Below are 25,945 nucleotides of genomic sequence, written 5' to 3' on the forward strand. Positions count from 1 at the left end.
GGAGTACAGGAGGGCACGCGTTGTTTGGAGTCATTAAGGCCCTGTTAAATTGCAAACAAAACAAACATCCTGGCATCCCTGGTGTCGTGGCGCGAGTAGGCCTTGGTCGCTGCACGTGGCACACATAGACTGAGAGGGACATGGAGCGCTGATGCACACGTCTTGTCTTTATTAACTTCATACAACTACTAAACTGATCCCACCTCCCGCCACCCGTCACCCCCGTTCCCCAACATCACTTCCCTTTCCCCAGGACCCGCCCCCCCCATAACCATGGGAGCATTAACGTGACATCTCCCCCCTTTTTAAACAGTTACTAGGACATTCACAACAGGTGAACATCTGAGGTAGGCCCCTAGCCCATTTCTTCAATCCAGCGGCGCGGCTTGTTCCACGCTCTCTGCGGGCATGAGCTCACAAGTTCTGGTGGGCTTCCGCTGATCTCGCACTCCGAGGGACCTTCGTGCAGGGGCGTAGGAGACACGTAAAATCTGGGGGGGGACAGAGGACACCTTGGGGACTTTGCTTTTGTGTGTGAGGGACGTCCCCAAGGTGGACCTGAGGGAAGTGACGTCCGGGAGGTCTCCAGCAAAGCGCACATTGTAGGCCCCAGAATGAATGTAATGTAGAAAGGAATGTATTGCCATGTTGTAGGTGCTGACTGGCAAAATGGTGGGGTCAATGTCATCTGAAAGTTCGAGGCCCCTTTTAAATTAAATGTTTGAATGGCCCTTATGCTGCCCCTGGGGGACCACCATGTTTTTTGGTTTTACCCACTTGGCTGTTAACTTGTACCAGCCACAAGCACTTGACATAAGTTGCACCATGTTCCCACTTACCCTGTTCCCTTCTTCCCCCAGCCACTCAAGCAGAACCCTTGGGCCATTTCCATGAGCTTTGTCAACAATGAGGGGAGAAGCTCCCTCCTGTTTTCTATCATTATGTTGCCATGTACATTTTGCTGCCTCAATTCCCATTAAGGGGGTGTTACATGTCCGATGCTTTGTTTCTAATGTTCAGGTACAAGGGGGTCAGAGGAATGTATGTTTGTAGTGATTTAGGAAGACACTAGGCTATTTTTTTTCAGGCAGGTTTGGTTACTATTAGGTGAGGTCAGGTCGCTAGGTGGGTATGCAGATTATCAAGGTGTGTTTTCCCCTAACCTCCCTCTACCTACCCAATTTTGTTACCCCAACTCTCTTCCCTTTTTCTTCACTTCTCCCTACCCATCCACAACCTCTCCCTAATCCCTCCTTCTCCCACTGGCTGCCACGTGGTCACCTGTAATTTCTACCCTCAGGAACCTGTGCGAACCATGGTGGAAGGGTCACACATCTGGCCCCAGAGCTAGACAAGTTGTGCAACTCTGCATTAAGGTTGGGGCCACTAACATGGAACTCCTTTTGGGGGATGCCTGGGATGTTGGCCATATGGCTTCCTCTTTACTCGTCAGAAAATGCTTCAGTATTACCTTCACAACACAGCTCCCAAAACCTGTGCATTTAATTTAAATTAGTGCTTAAAAATGCACAATGCAGCCTCTAATTACGTAGACATCTGGCCATTGCCCTATATGTGAGACACGGCTGCCTCTTCAGAGTTTGCGCTTTGTTCGTTTGCTGGCAAAGTTCGCCAACCACATGGTACATTTGCTCTGCTTCTCTGACTCTGCTTCCATTTATTTAGGAAAAGTGGTTTTCTTCCAACTAAGCTAGAGCTGTGCATTTATAATGAAATGGTAGGACAATCAAATTGCCCACCAACAAAATGCTGCCAATTATATAGTCCTCATTATAACATGACATGTCTTTTTCTGTAGGTCAGCCGACCAGGCCCTAACATGGAATCTTGAGCCCCACACATGCACCCCCTCGCCGATCAGGCCCTAACATGGAAGCTTCAGCCCCCCACATGCACCCCCACCGACCAGGCCCTAACATGGAAGCTTGAGCCTGCCGCATGCACCCCCCGCCAACCAGGCCCTAACATGGAAGCTTGAGCCCTCCCACCTGCACCCCCCACTGACCAAGCCCTAACATGGAAGCATGAGCCCCCCACATGCACCCCCCGCCGACAGGTCCTAACATGTAAGCTTCAGCCCCTCACATTCACCCCCCACCGTACAGGCCATAACATGGAAGCTTCAGCCCCCCACATGCACCCCCCGCCGACCAGGCCTTAGCTTGGAAGCTTCAGCCCCCCAAAGGCACCCCCCGCCAATCCTTCCCTAACATGGAAGCTTCAGCCCCTCACATGCACCCCCCACCGTCCAGGCCTTAACTTGGAAGCTTCAGCCCCCCAGATGCATCCCCAGCCAATCCTTCCCTAACATGGAAGCTTCAGCCCCCCACATGCACCCCCGGCCGACCAGGCCCTAACATGTAAGCTTCAGCCCTTCACATTCGCCCCCCACCGACCAGTCCCTAAGATGGAAGCATCAGCCCCCCACATGCACCCCCGCCGACCAGGCCCTAACATGGAAGCTTCAGCCCCCCACATGCAACACCCGCCGACCAGGCCCCAACATGGAAGCTTCAGCCCCCGACATGCACCCCACACCAACCAGGCCCTAACATGGAAGCTTCAGCCCCCCACAGGCACCCCCAGCCGACCACATAGAAGCTTCAGCCCCCACATGCACCCCCGTGCTCAGCATTGTCTCCCTTATGTGACTTTGGGAATGCACATGATAGGTTGTTAAGTGCAGGTGTTAAAGGGGGCTGATGGCCATAGAGGTGTATGCTGAGATCTGGGTAGGCAACACACCTAGAGTTGTAGTGAATAATCATTCGTCTACACTAGGCCACATTTAAGGTATCAACCTGCAATTAAGTTTCAGGTTACTTTTGACACACATGCAGACATTTACATTTGATTAACTTCTGCGGCCTCCAAAAGCATTTTTAATCAGGAAACAGAAGTGCTGGGCGTCCTTTCACTAGGATACGTCCCGTTGGTTTGCATTGCTTTTCTGCAAAGAGTGCTGAGTGAGGTCAGTGATGGGGAAACATTTTTAGGGAAGGAGGGAAATCAAGGGGGGTGGCAAGGGGCTACACACTACAGAACATTCCAGAGATGTTCATGGCATTCTGAGGGCATTGCTCTTTACCATATGGGGATTGCAGTCTCTTATTCAAAGCGGGAAAAGCAAAACCACAAGTCCCAGAATGCAGATGAAAACCGGGACTGGATGGGCAACTCACAGAGGATCTGGTGGCTTCTGACATGTGATGCAGACGCATCGAGTCGCCTTGTATGACAGTAGGAAGTTCCCATCATTTGATGGGAACAGGGTATGCAATACCAGTGTAAAGTGGAACTGGACTAAGGCAAAGTGTGCCATGCAGTAGCGCCCTGAGACCCAAACCCAGGCAATGCTCACTTTTTTTCATTTTCAGCATCTTATATCTGTCGTGAATGAGGACCCCAGTAATGATGTTAAAGGCTGTGAGGGCCCCTTTGTGTGACTTTCAAGTGGCTTGGTAATCTTCTGGGATGTATCCAGCATGTGAGGATCCCTTCAGGTGACGTGGAATGCTATGTGGGCCCGGCCCTGCAGAATTATCTAGCACGTCTGCCAGGTGCACAGCAGGAGGGCCCTCCTTATTGGAAAGATAGGAGTGACCTAAGAAGAGGCAGGGTTGGGTTGCTTGGGTGCAAGGGGTCCAGGGAGCTGGGGGGTGCTTGAGGGCAAGGAGCCTCAGAGCATTGTCAGAAGAGGACACCCCCTTGTTTCCAAGGTGTGGAAAGGGGCTACACACTACAGAACATTCCAGAGATGTTCATGTCATTCTGAGGGCATTGCTCTTTGCCATATGGGGATTGCAGTCTCTTATTCAAAACGGGAAAAGCAAAACCACAAGTCCCAGAATGCAGATGAAAACCGGGACTGGATGGGCAACTCGCAGAGGATCTGGTGGCTTCTGACATGTGATGCAGACGCATCGAGTCGCCTTGTATGACAGTAGGAAGAAGTGCCCATCATTTGATGGGAACAGGGTATGCAATACCAGTGTAAAGCGGTACTGGACTAAGGCAAAGTGTGCCATACAGTAGCGCCCGAGACCCAAACTCAGGCAATGCTCACTTGTGCCGTGCATGCATGTCTGGGGCCCTGGTGTGATATAGCCACATGCCCCCTGGGAGAACTCAGCGATATGGAAGGGACATTATGCGTGCCAGAGCAGGTTAGAGACTCTGAGTTTAGAAGCCATGGGTGTCGCTTGGCTTGAGCAGCACATTTTGCAGCATGTTAATCTCCAATCCATTCCACTTCCAGGCCCGTTTCTTGGCCTGGCCCGGGTGCACTGCCATTGCCTTTGTGGGCACTATTGGTCTGGAGGACTGGGGCCAAGGCCAAGGGAACCGATTCACCCAGGCCCTCCTTCACAACATCACACTCAGTCACGCTGCCCCCCCTCATCCAGTCACACGACATCACACACACACACAGACACTACTACTCAGTAACTTACCTCAGCTAGCTCCGGCTCGAGACAAGTCTCTCTCTAGTCTCCCACTCCCACTCCCTCGCCTCCATAATCTAATGCCATCACAGAGTTCTCTGCAGGCGTCAATGCCTGGCTGCTCCACTTCGCTCTGGCCTCTGGACAAACGCAGGCTGAGGCTGCGCAGCAGTGCACTGCGCAGGGGAACGTGCAGTTTGTTCCCCGGCCTGGCCATGTACCAAATGCGCAGGCACTTGGCATGCCACGAGCAGAAGTACTTTAAGCCTGCAGTCTGCAGAACTTGTACTTTTGCACAGTGACGGCTGCAGCCTGTAGAATTACACGCTGCAAATGTTTACACGCTGCATGCACAACACTTACATATTTTACTTACATATTCTGGGGGGGATAAATCTCATTATATACCCCCACTTAAAATGGTAGGGGGATTTGTCCCCTCTGTCCCCCCATGCCTTCATGGTCCGAGTCATCTTCTCTACATGATCTCCTTGATAGGGGTTGTCGGAGGCATAGTCAATGGGAATGACCACACATGGATCCTTTCCTCTGTGTGACCAGCAGTGGTTACGCTTGGAAGATAGGGGTGTGCTTGTGGGTCTGTGGTTGTTGTACGGCCACAACGTCTCCCACCTCTATCTGGGGTGGCTGCGCCCCTCTCCGCCGAACGGCATATTCTTTCATTCGCTCCTTGCCACCTGCGTCTTGCTCCCTTAGTTTCTTGTCAAGGTCAGCAACCTGTTCTCGTGATGGAGCTTGAGGGATCCTTGTCTTGACGACTCTCCGAACACGATTTCCGAGGGTGTTTGCCCCATGGTGCTGTGGGGCATATTCTGGTAGTCCCTCATGAGCTGGTTCAGCACTTGTTCATAGGGCTGCCCCGTCAGTTTGGCTATCTGGAGCGCCCTCTTTAAGTTGGCCATGAAGCGTTATATCATCCCGTTGGCTTGAGGTCACAGAGGTGTTATCTTGCGGTGATGGATGCCTAAGTAGGTCGCAAACTGGGTGAATCGGTGTCCATTGAATGGGGGCCCATTGTCGGTCTTGAGCACTCTCGGAATTCCATACGCAGAGAAGATGCGGTCCAGGGCGGGTATGACATGATGGGCAGCTGTCGAGGATATGAGTTGGGCCTCCGGATACCGAGAGTACTCGTCTATGACTGCCAGCACATATTTCCCTCCTTCGATGGGCCCGAAGAAATCAGCCGCCACTGCTTCCCATACCCCTTGGCCGAGTTCTGACATCCTCAAGGGCTCAGGGTGACGGTTTGGCATGATGAGGCTGCAGGTGGGGCATGTTTTCAATGTTTCATCTACCATCGCGTCCATGTTGGGAAACCAGACCTTCTGGCACAGCATGCATTTTGTTGATACCATCCATCTGTGACTCTCATGAGCCATCTCAATGACCTTGGCTCGTAGAGCTAGTGGGATTACAAGTTTGCAGTCCTTGATCAGGAGGTGATCATCTGATAGCACCAGTTCGTCTTTTACCATTCCACCTCAGAGTGTGCCGGGGCCCCAGCTGCCCTTCCCCTTTCGCAGGCCCTTCTCCACATGCCCGACTGAAGACCCTCGCAAATGATTTGACAAGCCGAGTCGTTTTCTGTTTCTCTGGCTATCATTGCGATGTCTATTCCGGATGGGATGTAAAAGGTACCGAAGATACCTCTCCGCCACTGAGGGTTCTGGTATGCACCCCTACCGGGGTCTTCTGGACAAGAAGTCTGCAGGGTTGTCCTCTTTCCCTGGCCGATGCACAATTTCAAAGGCGTAGTCCTGCAGCCGCAGCCCCCTGCGGGCTTTCCGAGGTGGCATTTTTGCCTGGGGGTTCCTATACAGGAAAAGCAGCGCTTGATGGTCTGCGACTACTCAGGGTTTGCCGTATAAGAAGAGATGGAAGTGTTTGCACGCCCAGACCACGGCAAGTCCTTCCTTTTCAGCCTGATAATAGGCCTGTTCCGTGGCTGAGAGGCTCCGGCTGGCATACGCAACTATGGGTGTTCGCGAAGGATCACTTGGGTCCACTTTACTTGAGGGTAGAGGACGGGAAACTACTCCAGTGTGGAGTAGAAAGTCAGAGGATCTGGATAAGATCCCAGGAGATGAAGTAGAATCAAGGTTGGAGAAGCTTGATTCCGAGCTTCACTGTGAAGAGTTTTTCAAGAAGGGGACAAGATTTTGGAGGAATTTGTGAAAAATATGCACCTCTAAAATTAAAAGTGATAATAAAATCTAAATCATGGTTTGGACCTGCATTAATTCTTATGCGTAAACCGTTACGCCAGGCAAACAAAAGGTGGAAGATTTCCAAACAGGATAGAGATTCAGTGAAGGTTAAAGTTCTGTCTAAGGAATACAAACAATCTCTCTTCACAGCAAAAAAAAAAGAGTTCCTCCAAAGACAATTTAAACTGGCAGGAAATTAAGCCAGAGCACTATTTGACATAGTAGCAAAGTAGCAAAGTTCAGGGAGCCTATGTGTATGGCAGCCACTACCACTGTTTCCCAGGAACAGGCTAACAAATGTAACCATTTCTTTGAAGAAAAGATTCTGGATATCCAGGAAAATATTTCCAAAGTGAAAATGGGAGAAAACTGGGAGGAGCCCCCAGAAGAGTTAAAAAATCTAAGGGGGGAAGCTGAGAGCTTCTACTTTAAAAGCATTGATAAGGAAACGGTGCTGACCCAGATACTCCAACTGAAACCTACCAAGGATCTGGCATTCCCTATACCGGTGTGTACAGCTATTCGGTTGCGCCATTCTTAACCAAGTTTATAAACAAATCTTTAATGGAGGATTATGTTCCAAATGCCCTGAAGGGAGCACTGGTAAAATCTTTATTGAAAAAGCCAAATTTAGACCCAACAGTTTTTAAAAATTATCGCCCAATAGCCAACTTATGTTGGCCGACTAAGATCCTGGAAAAATTGGTCTGCGGCCAATTTCAGGACTTTGTGGATAATACGAATATCCTGGATGAATGTCAGTCGGGGTTCCGGCCTAATCATGGTACTGAAACTGCTTTATTAGCAGTTCAGGATGATCTACTGGAAACCACGGATAGAGGTAGATCAACAATTTTGTTAATGCTGGATTTATCCGCGGCATTCGATACGATCAATCATAAAATCATTCTCCAACTCATTGGGATGGTGGGAAGAGCTTCAGAAGTAGTGATAATATGTTTCAGCTCATTTTTGAAGGAAAGGACCCAGCGGGTAACCTGGGAGGATTTCGATCAGAACTGTTATGGTTAAAATGCGGAGTCCCACAGGGGTCAGCACTGTCACCATTGATCTTCAATCTCTACATCCGGCCACTATTTGACATTTTACGGAAGTATGGATTGAGATTCCATTCTTACGCTGATGACACCCAGATTTATGTGGAAACAGAGAATATAGAGGAGGCCTTTGAAAACAATGATCAGTGCATGCAAGAAATAAAAAAATGGATGGCATGCAATCAGCTGCAGGTTATTGCGGCCAAAACAGAGGTAATCCTATTTAGTGCAGGAAGTAAGCTGAGGGCCGAAAAACAAGAGACAACCCCACAGATCCTAGGAGAAGATATCCAGTTCTCAAAGAAAGTAAAGAATCTGGGATGTATATGGCAGGAAAACCTGGGCAGCGAAGCCCAGGTAGGCGCCAAGGTGAATTATTCACTACGTATGCTTAGGAATGTGCTTCCGTTTGTGGCAGCAGAAGACTGTGCAGTGGTCGTGGGTGCGTTGATTAACTCCCATCTCAACTACTGTAATAGTTTATTGACAGGGATTCCCACCAAACAGATGATGAGACTTCAAAGGGCACAGAATGCAGCAGCTAGGCTGATAGCCCATTTGGGAATTTGCTGAGTGGTGTTGTTTCGCATAGGCAATGCCTTTGGGTATCTGGTTGCGTAGTCAACAATAATGAGGACATATTTGTTACCCAGTCTAGATGTTTCTAAAGGTCCAATGATGTCCATCCCATATCTTGGAAAAGGGGACTTCTGTGATGGGCAAAGGATTAAGAGGGGCAGGCAAGGGAGTGCGAGTACTGATTTTCTGACATATTTCCCACGTCTGATTATATCAGCATGGATACCTGGCCAGTAAAACTTCCCGCTAATGTGGGCCTGTGCTTTGAATCGCCCCAAGTGTCCCCTGGTCAGATGGGAATTCCCAAACTCTAGCACAATCATTCGGCAGGTTTTGGGGATCACTAACTGGGTTTTACTCAAGCCTTTTGTGGATGTTTCTTTTCTATATAGCAATGCTTGCTTTAAGAACAAGAAAGGTCTTCCCTCCTCTACACCTTCTACTTCGGGAATTTCTTGTAAGAACGCCTCAATGAGAACTGGGTCATTTAACTGGGTGACGGCTAGTTCACGATAGATGGTAGGCTCTTCTCCCTTTTTCTCTTTAGTGCTTGATGTTTCATCAGCTTCCCCAAAGCGTAAGGTACCTCTCTCTGTTTATTCTGGTTCACTTTATCCAAAATGAGAAAATAGTTTTTTTTTAAAGAATCCCTTGAGCAATTTTGTCCCCACGATGTACTTCAAATGGGATCTCGCCATACTTCTACCCTTTATGTCTCCCCGAAAGTTGGGATTGATGATGCCTGCTAGAATGCCTATGCCGAACTTCCAAGCCAGGCCAGATTTTGGGGCCAATCTTATATAACACCCAGGAGGAGGTATCAAAAATAAGTCTTTGGGAATCATTACTCTTTTCCCTGGAGGGATAGTAGCCTCCCTACTGCTACAAATATCAAAGCCTAATGATTCTTTTGTGGCAACAGAGGAGTTGGAGGCTCGACAACTAAGCTTCTGGATATGTAAGTGAACTGGAGGCTCCGTCCAGCCCTTTAAGATGAGCAGCGGTACACTGGAGATAGATGAGGATGCAGATTTTATTCATACATCAATAATCAAGACGACACAAATAGTTTGGCAAAGTTTGTCTGTTTTAATGTCAAATATCCAAAACAGTAGAGAGGTAATTGGATAGTTAACATACCTCTCTCCGTTACTCTATACAGAATCTCGTCTTAGAACCAGCTTCCCACCAATTAAAATATCATCCATCATCACCTCAATGCTCCAGTGTCAATTAGTGCTTTGAAGTTGGCCTTGAGTTTGTACTGTTCTCGGATGATGTTAAGTATCCAATTACCTCTCTCCGTTAGAAATGGAACCTATGCTTATTTATTCACTTCAAAATGGCCACTATGAACATCACTAAATGTATGACGTCCCATTGGCTACACACACTATAGGACCCCCAACTATGTAGTCCCCTACAATTGGTTGGCTTCTAACCCCTGTCAGTACTTTTCCACCTATGTTTAGCAACACGCAGACTGAACAACCAGGTGCGGGTGAGCTCGTTTTAGAACCAGCTTCCCACCAATTAAAATATCATCCATCATCACCTCAATGGTCCAGTGTCAATTAGTGCTTTGAAGTTGGCCTTGAGTTTGTACTGTTTTCAGAGAATCTTTGAGCATGGGCACTAGCCGGCTTCCGTGCATAGGTGTGATCACCTCGCTTGCCCAGCTTCTCCTTCTATCACATGACTGGACACCATGAAATTGAGCCTTTTTGTGTATTTGATGTTATTTTCAATAGTCTTCCGACGTCTTTGTTTTTGCTTGACCTCTCTGAACAGGAGCTTCTGTTCTTTCACATTAATTGTATCCAATGTCAGCCAATTCCAGTTTGCTAAGACCTTGGCTTTCTTGGTTAAGTGACCTCCTTAGCTGAACTTTTATTCTGTTTAATTCAATTGCTTTTCTCAACTGCGACACTAAAATTAGGCCTCCTTGCTTCGTTCAGTACTGCTTATATACGTAGTGAAAAAATTCATCCTTTACTTGTCCATATGTATTTATAGGAGGTATATATGTATATGTTGGCGCTTGCCGTGGTCTAATCTAGCTTCATGATTAATTTGCTGCTTGCGTTTCATTGCATCTGTACACGTTTAAACTAACTAAGTATCTTCATCAGGTCTGTGCCATAAGTCTCTTCATCTTGATCCCAAGATGTCACTTATCCTTGGCACTTCTTTCCGCTTTATAAATTGTCTGCCTTTCTGGTCTGATTATCTTTCTATATGTGTGTCGATTCAACTTTGTATGACGTCACCATTCATCTTTGCCATTTAGTTTCTCCGCTTCTTCAGGAATCTCGTTCAAATGGCCATCATATTGTCTTGGGTGTAAGTTCGGGTTCCTCAATGGGTACTTTACCTCCCATATCCTCTTAGATATAGGTATTCTTATGGGTACTGCCCAGAGTCCACGCTCTTCTCTTGGCTGGTTTAACTGTTCGGTATACATCACATACTTTGGTACATACGTTTCAGGTAATTTAGGTGGGGCAGTTGGCATGGGGGTACTTGGCTCCCTCTCTACACAGGGTTCCTCAATTTGTTTCAATTGAGTCACATCCCACTTATGACACCACGTGTAAGGAAGATATGGTATCAACAGTAAGACAGACACAAGTGACCACAGTTCAATGGTGTTTATTGAACTTTCCCAAGGGTGGGATAAACAAACTATACCTAAATCTACAGATGGGAACAAGCTACGACCATCAAATAATAATGCAGTCATAGTGGAGTCTTGTCAAAATAAAAAGAACCTATACTAAAAAAAAATATTGCCAATCCTTACTACTAATTTACAAATAATGTGGGGTGATGTTCACAAAAAAAGAAAGTAGTGTTCACAAAATGATAAGTTAGGATGTTCGGGCCATTGGCTTCCCTTCCTCACATTTTTAGCATGGGCAAGGTGGGTCACTCGAGCAAAGTACACATGCTGGCTTCTGCGGCATGAGGATACAGTTCAGTTTTCACATTTCAGGACCTTCTGTCTCCAAGTCTATTTACTTCTTGCAAGTCTCTTGACTTAGAGGGCCTGGTGTACAAAAGAATAACTACACACAAATGTTCCTTTCCTTTTTCCGTGTTCAGTTTGGATGTTCACCTGGATCCCCGTCGGCCGTGCTGAGAATCCCTTTCAAAACATAAGTTCAATGTTGGATCCCCCACTTCTGGGCTCATATCCCTTTCACTCACTCAATTAGTCTCCCTCAGCCAGGCTCGGACCAATTGTGATGTACATTAAACTATCGAAGACATTTGAATGTGCTCGGGTTTGGCTTGACTCGCTGCATGATCACTTTGATCTTAATATTCCTTTTTCTCACACTCAGCAAGAGTTGGATACCTAACAGAGACTTTCGAATGAGCACCCACGTGGCGCTGGAGCACTCTGTATGGTATCTCTTCTTGGCCTCCCAAAGTGCAATTACAAAGTTCGGCTACTCGTTTTGGTTTCCAATTATTTGCAATGCTCCTTACAAATTCCTCACACACTGTACACGTTATACAATTTTGCGGCTTGCAGCCTTGAATAGACATGATGGTTTGATATCATTTTTGACTCACCAACTGTGCTGTCTTTTGTGACGCTGCTTTGTTGTAGGAGCCAAGGACAGTACCACAGTGGCAATCGCTCATCCCCACCTTGGTTATCGATCAGGAGAGCCCCGGGAACATCCTACACAGTGTACAGGTTTGATCAGCCTTAATTCCTGGTCTTCAGTTTCTCACTTTCCAATGTTCACGAAAGTAACGGTGCACCCCCAGGAACTTGATCCAAAAGCAATGGCCATATCCTGGCCACCTGGATGACAGATCCCTGGCGATTAGCAGGTTTCTCACACACCTTACAATTCCCTAATATACACAGATCAGTCCCTCCCTTTTTTCTTTGCCAAATTGATACTGTATACTTACATCCGTGGATCGATCGAGACCATCTGTATCTATCATCCCTCAATCGGCCACTCGGCTGCGCCCTCTGGGGACTGGAACGGATTTTCTTCAAGGGGGCTCCTCTCAACCGTCTCAGTTGTATGCGTAATTCACTGCTCTCCACAGGTCACCTTCGCAGTCCTCAGGATTGAGGCAGGGGGCATCGACTATCCGAGGTATTGGACTGCAACCATCTGAACGCCTACCATATGTACAGGTGGACTGGAAATCCCCAGTCCTAGCGGAACATTCGGGCAGGGAAATCCCGGGCCTAATAACGGAAATAGTCATGGTAAAAGGCAAGGTTCTGCATTATTTAACAATCCATATAAAGCAGGGACAGCAACAAACACTAAAGTCTACAAGCTCTCGTCCTTCTCAAGCATGACCACAGCTTAAAAGTAATAAATATGTCACAATTGATGTCACATCACAATCTTGGTTGCAAAAAACCTACTGGGATTCGTGATTGATTAGCAGAATCATCTACATATGGTATGTGTAGGTGTTATTTTTCTTCATTGGGTACAACTTATCTGTTGGCCCGAACTCGCACCACCGCTAAATTGATAGAGGTAAGAAAGACATCATTGTAACAAACTATTGGCTACTGCAACAATTACAAGACTGCATCTTTTGATAGTGTTGATTGGTTTGCATTAGCTTTACCAACCTTGAGAGTTTGGCAGGTCATCAGCATGTTGGCAACAGTAGTGGTAGGGGGAGCAGTGTCAAGAAGCTGCTTCTTCCAATTAAATAAGACACCATATCTGATTTCCTAGGCCACAAGCCAGGACTTTTAGCTTTGAACTTGGCTTTGTCTGGTATCTCTACTCTGAGAACTCAAGGGGAGTGAAGGCATGGCCCTATTTCTATATGGAGTTTAATGAATAGGTACTGTTCTCCAACCATAGGTCACGTGTGAGGAGACCACATTCTGAATTATTCTGCTTGGCTTTTATTAGGATTTTAGCCCATATTAATGTCTGTCTTTACACTCACTTTTCCACAATTACCTGGCAAGCGTAATGCAGCTACTGTCTGTCCTGCGTGGATCTTTATTTTCAGCTAATTCATCAAGTTGAATCCCTCTGCAGTTTTGAGGTTTCTTCCATGCTTTCCATTCACTGTAACGTGGATACACCATCCATTTGATACAAAATGACCACTCGTTCCCCTTGCATTTCTAGGTGAAGCAAGCTTTCCATGGAAAATCTACTTTTTCAAAAGCAACAAACTGCAAGGTATCCAGGAAAAACTCCTCTATTGTACCAAAGGAGGTGTGAGCCTCACCTCAAAACACATACTGTGACCTTACAGCAACAAATTAGGTATCACAACAATAGACAGAGTTTAGCAAGGACGCTTCAAATCCTAGGGGCCCCTCTTCCGTTTTTCCTTCCCATTAGTATCCTCTCTGTTCTGTGTCCTTTGTTTCCCATCCCAAAAACCAATTACCGGGGGCGCTGTTGCGCACAATCAAGATGGCCGCCTGAAGTGAGAGCCACGACCCGGCAGACATCCGAATTATAATTGAATCCTGTTTCGGAGCCACCAGCGGACAGCTTAGTCGAGCAAAGGGTACACTATGGCCCAGTCCACACCCAACTGAAATCCTGGGAGTGGCGGACAAAAATTCACAGAGATATTGGCTTTGGCAGAGAGAGCGGGAGAGGGCCCGGGAGTTTGCCACGAAGGATGTCCGGCTGATCTGTGCCCCACACCGCTGACGCTCTGGCCAGAGAGGCATAGAGAGGAGGACCTGCTGTGCTGAGGTCGCAGAGCTGGACCCGTGGGCACTGCGGATCTGCTAAGGTGGCCCCCCTGGGTCCCGTGCCCTTGGGCTGTGTGGGTGAGTGCTGCTGGCTCGTCGGCCCTGCTGCGGACCGGCAGCGAGGTGTGTCCGGAGGAGCCCGGTGGGGCCCTGCCTTCGCAGTCATAGAGGCGATCCTGTTGGGCGAGAGCTGGCGCTCCCTGCTGCGACGCGGCAGGTGCTGAGAAGTGGGCCGACGTCGGATGGCGTGACATCCTTCCCCCCGACCCGGACCGTGACCGGAGGAACGGCGCTGCCAGGGGAAGGGAAGACTCAATTTCCTGGCCTGTAGCCGGGGCACGCCGCGCATGCTATATTTCCTGCAAGTTGGCGGTGGAGACGGCCCAGGGCTCGGTGCCACTGAGACAGTGAGTTATATGGCATTCAGCGGTTGGGGGGGCAAAGTACCTGAGGCCTTCCCCGTGCCCACTGTGCGCTATAGGGCCAGACTGGATCTGGGAGTGCCACGCCGGGGCCCTGATTCGGGCACCTTCGGTGCCATTGTTACCTGGCGGCGCTGTGCTAGAGCACGACCGAGACGGCAATACACGGGGCTCCCTTGCAACAAGCTGAGGCCGGCTTCAATTGGTGTGTAAATAACGAGGGAGGCCTCTTCTGTGGCCTACACAGTGCGGAGGCGCTCGACGATACTATCCGCTGTTTTGCTGAACAGGCTGATCACCCTTGTGCGCTAATCAGGTCCCAAGATTGCACGGTCAGGTGAGTGACTGCATACAAGTGCCCAAGTTGCACCGACTCAAACATTAACTGGGATAATCAGCTCCTTTCTACGTGGGAGGACACAGTCCATTGCAAGTGGTGAATTAACAAGTATACCAGCTCAATTGTGGCCACGGGAACCTGGACACTGATGGCCCCATAAAACACCATTTTTGTGGTACGCCAGCCTGAACAAGCCCACTCGACAGATAGTATCCTACACGGCACGGGCAGCCTACCCCTACGGATATCCAGTATAGTCCCACAGGATCCATAACCCCCGTCGAGCTGTGGTGGTGGGCCGGCTGGTGTGGTGGACATGGGTAACACGAGGAAACAAGAAAAAGCAGCAGAGGGGGCAAACGGGAAAAAGAAGGGCCGATGGACTCATTCACCAGCAGCCAGGCAGTCGGCCATGAACCAGATCCGCCGACAACATCAACAGCTGAACCTGGCGTTCGGACAGCGGCGACAGGGTTGATCGCCTTACCACGATAGTACAGAATGACTTCCTATCCCTTAATGTGTAGCTAGATGACATTGTCAACAACACTATTGGAGCACTGAAAACTAGAGTAGACAAGGAGAGCCTCAGAATCACTGAAGCCGAAGACAGAATTGGCACAAATGAAGACACCATTGCGCGACACGATCGTGACATAGCGCAGCTTAAGGCAGGCATGAACGCGTTGCAAAGTAAATGCGAGGACCTAGAATCCAGATCCCAAAGAAACAACATTCGGATTGTGGGGGTTTCGGAAAAGTTTGGGAAAGGCGCAATGGAACAACAAGTGGAAAACCTTCTTAAGACTCTTTTTGGGACAGAATCCTTTTCGAGCCAATTCCTGGTTCAGCGAGCGCATCGCACTCTAGCCCCTGTGCCGAAACCCGGGGCCCCCCGCGCACTATCATTGCTAGACTGTTGAACTATAGAGACAGAGATACAATACTTAGGAAGGCAAGAGAAATTGGGACACTACAATATGAGGAGAACTGCATACATGTTTATCCAGACCGATACTCCGGGGGTACAGGCTAGCAGGAGATCATATGAGCCGGTCAAGCGGCTATTGAGGGCATGCCAGGTCCCATATGTGCTAATATTCCCGGCCAAGATGTGAATTCAGTATGGAGGAAGGGCACACTTTTTCGAGACCCCGGCTGCTGCTCTGGCGTATGTGGAAGCAACTAAACCCCTACCACCTAGAGGCCGTGGCCCGGACCAAAATGGGAGATCACCTACGGGGGGATGGGGGGAGACCAGGGCCCTGTTGACTGAACCTGGTTGCACGCATATCCTCTGTTGTTGCTTTATTGGTGTGTAACGGAATTCCGCTCCCGCTGGGGGGCTCTGAGTAACGTTCGAAGCGGGTCGTGAGCCCGCTCTGGTGGCCTTGTGATGACAACGTGGCACCCACAGGAAAGTTCCTACAAGTTTTAAGGGAACATCGTCAAGTTGGGGTGGATGATGTGGGTGGAGGGTGGGGTTGGGGAAACCGGGAAGTTACAGAATGTTACTGCTACCAGGGCATGTTAGGGACCTGGGGGGTGGATTGGTTTAATTTAAGTTCCAGGTTGGTTTAAACCAGGTCTGGCGGGTGCACACTGCGCCCACATCAGGTAAACTTAAATTAGGGTGGAAACAATGGCACGGCACGGATTTTATGTATGGGGGAACAGGTGACGGGGTGAAGATAACCCTATTGTCCTGGAATGTCCGGGGCTAAACAACCCAATGAAAGCCAGGAAGGTAGGGAACTATGTCGCCAGGCACGGTCCTCAGATCCTAATGCTCCAGGAGACGCACACTCAGGGAGCGGTTAACAAAAGTATAATGGCTAAATGGGGCAAGCTACGTTATTATACAGAATATTCCTCACAATCCAGGGGGGTCATAACACTCATACATCCTGCATTGGGATTCCATACCAAGGGACATGAGGCAGATCCAATGGGAATATATGTGTTGGTGTGGGGGGAAATGGCCGGTAGACAAATAACCCTGGTTAACACATATGGCCCTAATATAGACGAGCCAGATTTCTATCTGAAAATACTCGACATTCTTAACAAGCACGACTCAACAACTATTATATGGGGCGGCGATTTTAATGTTGCACTCAACCCCATGCAAGATAGGTCAACTAATGTGGTGAGGACACCCACGAAAACGGTGGTAACTCTGAACCAACTCCTTCCGCAGTTGTCACTGATATCACTGATAGACGCTTGGCGGGTGTTGCACCCGGATTATAGGTAATATACATATTACTCATCCGTGCATGACAGTGAATCGCGTATAGACTACTGGTTTATATCCTCGGACATCTCGAGCATGCTGCAGCTCTGCACGATCCTCCCCTGCACGCTGTCCGATCACTCCCCGGTCTTACTGAGCCTCGTGTTCCAGGATGTTCCCAGACCGGCGAGAAGGTGGAGAATGCCGGGGGGATTGCTGGGAGATACAAACGTGGTCGAGGCACTACATGAGGAGATAACCAACTTCTTTGCAGACAACCTAGGGACGGTAGTTTGGGTATCCACGGTTTGGGAAACATTCAAGGTTTGGGTTAGAGGGATCCTTATGTCCAAATCAATGCGACTCTTGAAGGGGGTGCGACGGGAACTTGAGGTGGTGGAGCGGGAACTGAAAGAACTGGAAGAGGTATATAGCCGCACTCATGATAGGGACACCCTCGCTGAAATTCATAAACTCCTTAGGAACTTCGACAATTTGGCCACGAGGGAGGTACGATACATTGCAGCCCCCATATGGGCACGCCGCTACAGAGAGGGGAATAAGGCGAGGAGATGCTGGCCAACTTGATCAGGAATGAAACAAATAACACCCCGATAGCCGCCATTCAAACAGCTCCAAATGTAATGGTCACAGGTGACAAGGGTATTAATGATGAATTTGTCGAATTCTACAAAGCACTATATGCGAATAGAGACCGGAAAACCCCCACTGAGATAAAAGAATACTTGGCCTCACTGGGTCTTCCGACGCTCCCAGATGAACATAAATTGGCTTTGGAGCTGCCTGTCACGATAGAAGAAATCGCTGAAGCGATCAGAGATCTCACGTCGGGTAAAGCCCTGGGTTCGGATGGGCTGGGGGCTGAATTCTATAAGGAGTTCCATGAGGAACTAGCCCCTATTCTACTCAGAACGTGGGAGGAGGCCCTCGAACAGCGTATATTGCCCCCGACAATGAGGGATGCTATAATTACAGTGCTTCCCAAGCCCAGACGCCCACCCCAGGACATGTCCTCTTACACACCCCTCTCGCTCATAAATACCGACGCAAAAATGTTTGCGAAGGTCATGGCCAATCGTATGCTACCCATAGTTCCCGCACTGGCCTACCCGGACCAAAACGGGTTTATTCCCCAGAGGTCTACTGCGTTGAACCTCTGCAGGCTGTTTGGGATCCTGGCACAAATTGATCCGGGCAGACAGGAGGTCGCTGTCTCCCTCGACGCCGAGAAGGCATTTGACTCGGTGTCATGGGAGTACCTCTTCTCGGTGTTGGAGGCGTTCGGGGTGGGACCCAATTTTTTTGGATATGTCCGTCTACTCTTAACAAAACCCGGGGCTAGAGTCTGTACCAACAGAACCATGTCCGACATGTTCGAACTGGGGAGGGGCACCAGACAGGGGTGCCCGTTCTCACCAATTCTATTTGCCCCAACGATAGAGCCCATGGCTGCTGCAGTTAGATTACAACACAAAGATAAGGGTATAGTTATGAAAGGCTCTAATCAGCTGATCTCACTTTATGCGGATGACACACTGTTATATATCCGTGAACCCGACAAAAACATCGCACCCATAATGGCAGATATACACGAATTTGCTGATTACCCTGGTTACACTGTGAACAATACTAAATCAGAAATTTTCCCACTCATCCCTTGCACTAAATGCCCCGAAAGAACAGATGGCCTTAAATGGTCAGAGGGATATATTAGATATTTAGGCGTGCTGGTATCCAGGAGCAGACAATCTTTGCTTACTGACAACTACGAAGGGGCACTACAGTCAATTCATGCAAAACTAGTAATATGGAGACACCACCCCATCTCATTGCATGGCATGATAGCAGTACTAAAAATGACCGTCCTTCCTAAGCTACGGTATCTGTTTGTGAATATCCCGATATGGCCAGGCAGGGAATTCTTCTCCAGGCTGTGATCAATGGTGACCACATTTCTTTGGAACGGGAACACTGCTAGAATGGGGTGCGAGAAAATGGTGGAACCATATAGCTCCGGAGGCATAACTGCCCCGGACTTTGAACTCTATATTTTCTGGTTGCACAAGCGCAATTTGCGAGATATTGGTATGAGAAGGTAGAAGAAGCACCTCACGCATGGGTAGAGACACACACAGTTGCATCCTCTGATGTGAGATTGATTATTTTCGACCCACGACATAGAGACATGTGTGAATATGATCCGGCGAGCTGCACTGTCCGTGCTTGGGGGGAAATATGTCGGAGACTTAATATTGAAAAACCTTATAACCCGCAAATTCCCTTGTGGAATTTTCCCGGCATTCCTCCCACGTTTGATACGGACATGCAGGAAGCATGGGACCCTAACAGGGAAATGGTGGTGTGGGACATGTTTATAGAGGGGAAATTCGTAAGCTTAACAGATATTTTAAGGGCCCTGGGGAGAGGACCGCTTCAGACACTCCAGTATTACCGAATGAGATCAGCATTCCAGACTAGATGGCCCCTCTTTCCTGATGAGTCACTTTCACACCCATGTTTACAACTGATCACAACTCAAGGGGGTCTGGGAGTCTGCAAATGATATGCTTCGGTGCAGGCCCACATCCCCACAATCAACAATGTCAAAGAAAAATGGGAAACAGATTTGCAGATGCCCATACCTGACGAGAAATGGGTGAAGTACTGTTCACTCACTAAAAAAAGTCGCTCAATGCAGGACTACGCCAGATACAATTTAAAATTCTAAATAGATTGCACTATACGCCGGCCACAGTGGCAAGGTTTTTACTGGACTCCTCGAGTGAATGCCCTAAATGCGGCACCCCACATGCAGGGTGCTACCACATGTATTGGGACTGCCCTGAGCTTCAGCGGTTCTGGGGGAGGGTGGCTGAATTGCTGGCGGAAATCACACAAATATCCCCATTCCTGTCTCCACAAAAATATCTGTTTGGTGATATAGGGTAGTGCTCTGAGAGGACTAGAAGACTCTTTAATGTTTCATGCGCAGTTGCTAAAAAATGTATCCTCCAGGCTTGGAAAAGCCCTACACCTCCGAGCATGAACACCTTTCTACGAGAATTGACATACGTAAATGAGAATGAGGAACAATATGTACTGACTCAGTCGAGAATGAGCCGACCGAAGGATATCTGGGGCCCGTTCAGGACATACTTATGTGAACTGCCGTCGGACAATGAAAATTGTATGTGAATATGTATCACCTGCGAAAATGCAAAATGTACCACTGTATGATATTCTTGTTGTGCTGTTGGAGCGAGTCATGTACCTGCCACGACCTTACTAAAAAGATGTTTAAAAAAAAAAACGATTACCGATTTTGATTGCTAAGCCCATTTCCTTTGCTGTTTGCTTGTTTAAAGTCAGTGAGAAATGAGAAATTGCAATTCTGCCGTGGGTTATTTTTGTTGCATTGTTTTCCTTCTAAAGGAGATTTTCTCACCTGTGTTCACATTGTTTTAGTCCCCTGCCCAGTAGCTTGTAAGTGTCCTTGTCTCTTTAGTACAGCCACCCAAATTTCTGTCAGATCTATCCTACCTCATGTGTAAACTGACCTACAAGTAACAAGTGTAATCAGCGTATGCTATTTTGCTAAATGTTAAGGTTTTCATTTTCTTCTTTGACCTCCCATTCTGGGGTGGTAGGTCGGATTTAAAAACTGATATTTTCCCTCTTCTTGCTGACTCCTTGCCACTGCTATCTATCTACACTGAATTTAGTTAGCAGGTGTTTGGGGAAGTGCTGCAGGGGAGTGCATAACATACGTGCCATCCATGATTGTGAAAAAGAGTGATTTTGTTTCCAATTCTATTGAAAGTTGATGCAGATAATGTCAAAAAGTAGAATTAATTGTATTATACCATTTTGCATTCGTATAGTCACCACACTGGGGATTTCTGCCCTAATTTTATTCTGCTCTGATTTTTCTGTGGATTTTGAAAATAAATACATATTCTTTGTTACACGCTGGCCTGGTTCATAGTCCACTGCGACACGGGGTGTTTGTTAAGGTAGGTGTGAAACGGGTTGGGTGCCTCTTCAAACCAAGAATCCAGGGTTCAAATAAAAATAAAAGGGCGTGTTCATTGTGTGCCACCTTCAGTGTCAGTGGTAGAAGTCTCGGACCGGAGGGTGCCGTGGCATAAAACCCATTACAATCCAACAGGCAACCCTACATATAAGGGCTGTATCAGCCATGTTTACTCCCTACAAATGGGCAAATACTCCCCAAAAAATAGGGAGTGAAGATACTCCACACAAAGAATAGGAAAACGACATGTAGAATCTTGTACCCGTGCTTTCACCCTCACAGCTCCATGCATATGTTTGGACCAGTAGTGCACGTAGTACCACAGGTAGAAACTATTATTTGTACTGCCTGATTGGAAGAAGTAAACATGTATCTTTTAATGTGCATGAATAACTAGGTGCAAATAAATACGGCAAACATTTCAGTTTTTCAATTTTTACTCGCTTAGAAAATGCTGTCATAGGGAATTTGACTTATATTTTTATTCACCAAAAAATTATTTTACTCCCAACTTTAAATAATAGGGAGTAAAATACTCCCACTTCCAAATCATATCCGGAGCACTGCCAACAGATAACAATGTTGTTATGAGCAAATATCTGAAAATGGTTTGTATTGTTGAAAATACAATCACATAGTTGCATATAAATTCTGACATTCTTGTAAATCACTTAAGTAAAGGTATTATAAGCAACCCTTAGACCAACATGTTAACACATTTCTGTCTATCTTTGATCAGACTTTGGCGTGGGTAGGAGTTCTGCTGCCACTTGTTTGAAATTGTGATCTTAACATTAATATATGTATGTATGAATATGCGCTTACTGGGTTTTATATAGCAAAATCCTAGCTGTGAAGCAACAGATCTCTGTACAACAAGGAGTTACAATAATAGTGTACAATGACATGATAAAATCAGAAAACCAATATATTAATGGTACATTTGGGAGGACAGAGAGGGGATATTGAAGGTTACAAGCAGAGATACAGGTTAAGAATTGAAAGGTGGAGCTAGTCTTGATTAATTTGTTGGCGGATATGCTGCTGTGCTCCAATTAAAGCTATGTTGCTGTGAATTTATAAAGTTGACTTCTCAGCCATTGCCCTTTGCTTAGACAACTTGCTCGGGCCTTGATTGAGACTGTGATGACCCCTATGGAATGCTTGAGTTATCCACAGAGGTGTTGGTTTTCTAGAGCTGCCCTTTCTGTCATACTGAAGGATTGGATAAGTATTGTTTTCTCTCTAAGTCAGCTTGGATTGAGGACCTGCACAAAATGTCTGTTGGAAAGCGTGATTTTATGTAATACTAGCTGTCCCCGGCCACGCGTTGCTGTAGCTTAATCTGGTTAAATGGAAAAGAAAGAAAAGAGAAAGTGCACGTTTCTGTTTAATTTCACAATGGCTCTGGTGGTTCTCCAAGTTGAGGCAGTTTAATTTTCCCGGCGGCGCAACACATTCCTTTCGTTTCTCCATTAAATTTCAGAGCCTTGCAATTAGGACACACTTGTCATGGTGCCGATGAGAACATGCCGGCTCAAACTATAATCATCAGCTGGGTTGTACCGGAATGCAAGGCGATTGTAATAGAGTTATTGCTGAGCACGGAGTTGTGTGTGACACTGATCTTCTGTTTCTCGTTGACGTCTTTCAGCCACTCTTAGCCTGTTGCGTTCATTCTGTTGAGAACGAAGCAGATCTGAAGCTGCAGAACGCGATCGCCGTGCTCGCAACCATTCATCCTGAACTCTGGCCGCACATCGCTCTGCTGCTTCCTCGGCACATATTTGAGCCACCGAAACATTGAAATGGAATTGTAAAATATTTAGTATAGCGTGTGTTGCTTTTATGTCCAACATATGGCACTGTTTTGCAGTAAAATGTTTAGTATAGCGTGTGCTGATTTTACATCCAACAGATAGCGCTGTTTTTTAGTAAAGGTATGTTTTTACCTGTCGCAGGTGTGACATCTATGTATAGTTGGTATATAAAACACACCCCTATTCAAATGCATCGTTGTGTCAAAATTTCAAAGCAATCAGTGAATATTTTTCGGAGATTTAATATTTTGAACAAGCGAACATTTACATTTTTATTTAGGCAGATAGACAGATAGACAGGTAGGGTTTTTGGAGCTGGTGCATTTTCTTGGATCTGTGCTTGTTTTCCTGGCCCGTTTGTCTGCTTTGTTTTACTATAAATGTGTTAATAAATATGTGAATACAAAAACATCTGGTTTGCCAGAAGTAATGAGTGTTCCCTTTTAAGTCCTCCAGAAGTCAGTAAGTACTTAAGCAACTCCTCCCACACCCCTCCTCTATGCCAATGCTTACTGGCTTTAGATAACTAATTTGAATTTCATGTTTCTGTACTTCTCTCCTGAGTTCTACGCATGTCGATACATTTTAGTTGTAAGTAATTAGGAGAAAATGTTCAGCAAAGAAAGAAGCACTTAATGTATGGGAATAAATAAATATGTGCCCAGTTGTTATGCCAAAATGGCCAAAGCCTGGCTGGGCTAGATGGGTGAGCTTAACGGTTCCATGTCATATTTCCGCATTTTAATGCCCGAACACAAAAAAGACTGGCGTTTTTTGGCTGTTTTTGTGTTGTCTTTAAAATGCGGAAACATGATATACTGCCTCCCTCCTTCCCCCATTAATCGGGGGTGGGGGGTTTAACCCCCCTGAACCCCTCATTTCCCCATCCACCCCCTCTTCCCACCTCCATGCATCCTCCCCACACATATGCACACAGACACATATGCACACAGACACACACACAGAGTCAAAACTCACCTCTCACTCCCTCGACAAGTCCGGTGGGGCTCTCAGACTGTCAGCCCCTGTGTGCACTCGTGCACAGAAGGGGCGTGACAGTTCGATTAAGAAAGACCGCTCCATGCAGTCATGGAGCGTTCTTTCTAAATTGGTCTTTTTTCCTTTCAGAAAAAAAGAGAAAGGTCTTTTTACCTAGTACCGAGCTTTACACCTAAATAAGAATGCCATAACAAATGTGGGAAACGGTAGCAGGGCTGTCGATATGAAGATTCTAGAGGGAGGGGGCTATGTAAGTCTCCCACCCGGACAGGAAAGAGAACAGGCTCCACCTCTTAGGACATGCCTCAATCTCTTCCTCACAAATATCCCTCTAGTGAAAGTACATTTGCTTTGCTAATTTATGCCCAATGATGCAAGACTGCTTACAAGGTTGAAGGAGCATTTAGCTGATGGCCTCAGTTGTCTTGGTTCTACATGTGTACAACATGACCCAAGGTCATTAAAACAATGATCTCTAGGTAGTTGGTTAGCTATTGGTTCTGGTTTTTGGAAGAGTTGTACTATATTTGAGTGGTAGTTTGTGTGTCTCCATATACTTTCATTTCACCTTTTAGTGGACTTTTTGCTGTCTGTTGCTGTATATTTCCACTGGCTATGCCACTGGATAGGTTCATGACTAAGTAAGTGGTTAAAATAAATTAAATAAATTGTTTCAAGGTGTGAATTTTCCTGCCAGTAGACTCATTGTTGCAAATCTGTTGTCTTTCTGAGACTGAATTAAGCCCAACTGTGTTTCCCTTTATTGTTCATTTTGTTTCATATGGTGTTGATAAGATTTCAGCACTGCTACTGCTCTTGAAAAGGTGGATGTAATACAGCTGGATGCAAGAAATGCACTGCACTCTCTTTTGCACTGCAGTTCAGAAGTGCTAAAAACTCTATATTCCTGAGAGTGTAAATCGTGGCCTAGTGGTGGTATTTATACAAAGAACATTTATGATGTGTGGCGTAGGTTTACTAAGGAGAAGTCGGAGCATTTTGCTGCAGTAACAACTGTGGGGAACCCGAGGGCATCCTCACTTCTTTTCCCACTGTAGCCTCCTCTCGGTTGGCCAGGGAAAGGCCATCGCTTTTGGATCCTGAACCTGGGGGTGGATATGTGAGGGCGGATCACCTGCATGGAGGAGAGTTGGAGAGCGGGGAAGAGGATGTCCTTAGATGAGAAATGGTATCCCCATGTCTTTTTCATAGTGAACCCTCCATCCCTCAAGCCTTTGTAGGCTACTGCCAGCCCTTTCCCTCTTCTTCCCTCCAAACTTTTCAAAAGAAAGAGCAGCTCAAACCTGGGACGAGGAAGAGACCAACTAAGAAGATGCATCCTCATTTTGTTAATACTGACAAATGTCAGCCTCAGCTGTGTACTGAGATGAGGAGGAGTACTCCGTGAGTAAGGCAGAACTACCATTCTAATGGTGAGCGGTCTAGTCTTTCCTGGTCTTATTATGGTGGCAGGAGCTTTAAAAGTGGACATCCTTTTGGGAATGGAGTCAGCTGTGGAAGTAGGACTACAGACTGATGCGTGCAGGCAGACCTCTCCGGATTGGCGGTGTGGCAAGCGGAGTACTCTGGACCCATTTATGGATGCAGAGTTAATGCAGCAGGAAGCAAAGCTAAAGGATGCTGGAAGCCGGTGGCAGACCGCAAGAGGTAGACTGGCACAACCAAGCAAAGCGATCGGAAAAATCCAAAGCGCCATCGCTGGTTGAGTGGAGCCACGGGAAGTCGCTGGGAGAGTGAGCAAGGTACCGCACGGGAAGGAGGGAACCCAAAGTGTTCGAGGACCTCCCAGAAGAGCTGTAAGATCCAACCGGTGAGTGAACCAAGAAGGGGTAATACCGGGCTGGCCGGCGCATATAAAAAACAGGCAATGAACTTTGTTTTACAACAAAATTAAATCAATAAACCCTTTTGAATATCAAACTAAGTGAAAGCAATTACAAGTACTTTTTGATTAATGACTGAAGCAAAAGCAAATATAAGAATTTGTGAATGCC

The 25,945-nt window shown here is 47.1% G+C and overlaps 1 protein-coding gene across 4 annotated transcripts in view; it reads left to right on the forward strand.

The window, feature by feature from the left end:
- Window positions 1-25,945, forward strand: part of SEPTIN9 (septin 9) — a 948,816-nt gene that overhangs the window by 259,296 nt on the left and 663,575 nt on the right. Inside the window, exon 3 of one of the 4 annotated variants that reach the window (XM_069654625.1) lies at window positions 11,954-12,043. The exons of the other annotated variants lie outside the window; for them this stretch is intronic. Coding sequence (XP_069510726.1) covers window positions 11,954-12,043 — 90 coding nt within the window. The remainder of the gene's footprint in view (window positions 1-11,953; window positions 12,044-25,945) is intronic. 4 annotated transcript variants of the gene reach the window in all.

This window comes from Ambystoma mexicanum, chromosome 3q (genome assembly GCF_040938575.1).
Source record: "Ambystoma mexicanum isolate Mex_15411 chromosome 3q, UKY_AmexF1_1, whole genome shotgun sequence".
NCBI lineage: Eukaryota > Metazoa > Chordata > Amphibia > Caudata > Ambystomatidae > Ambystoma > Ambystoma mexicanum.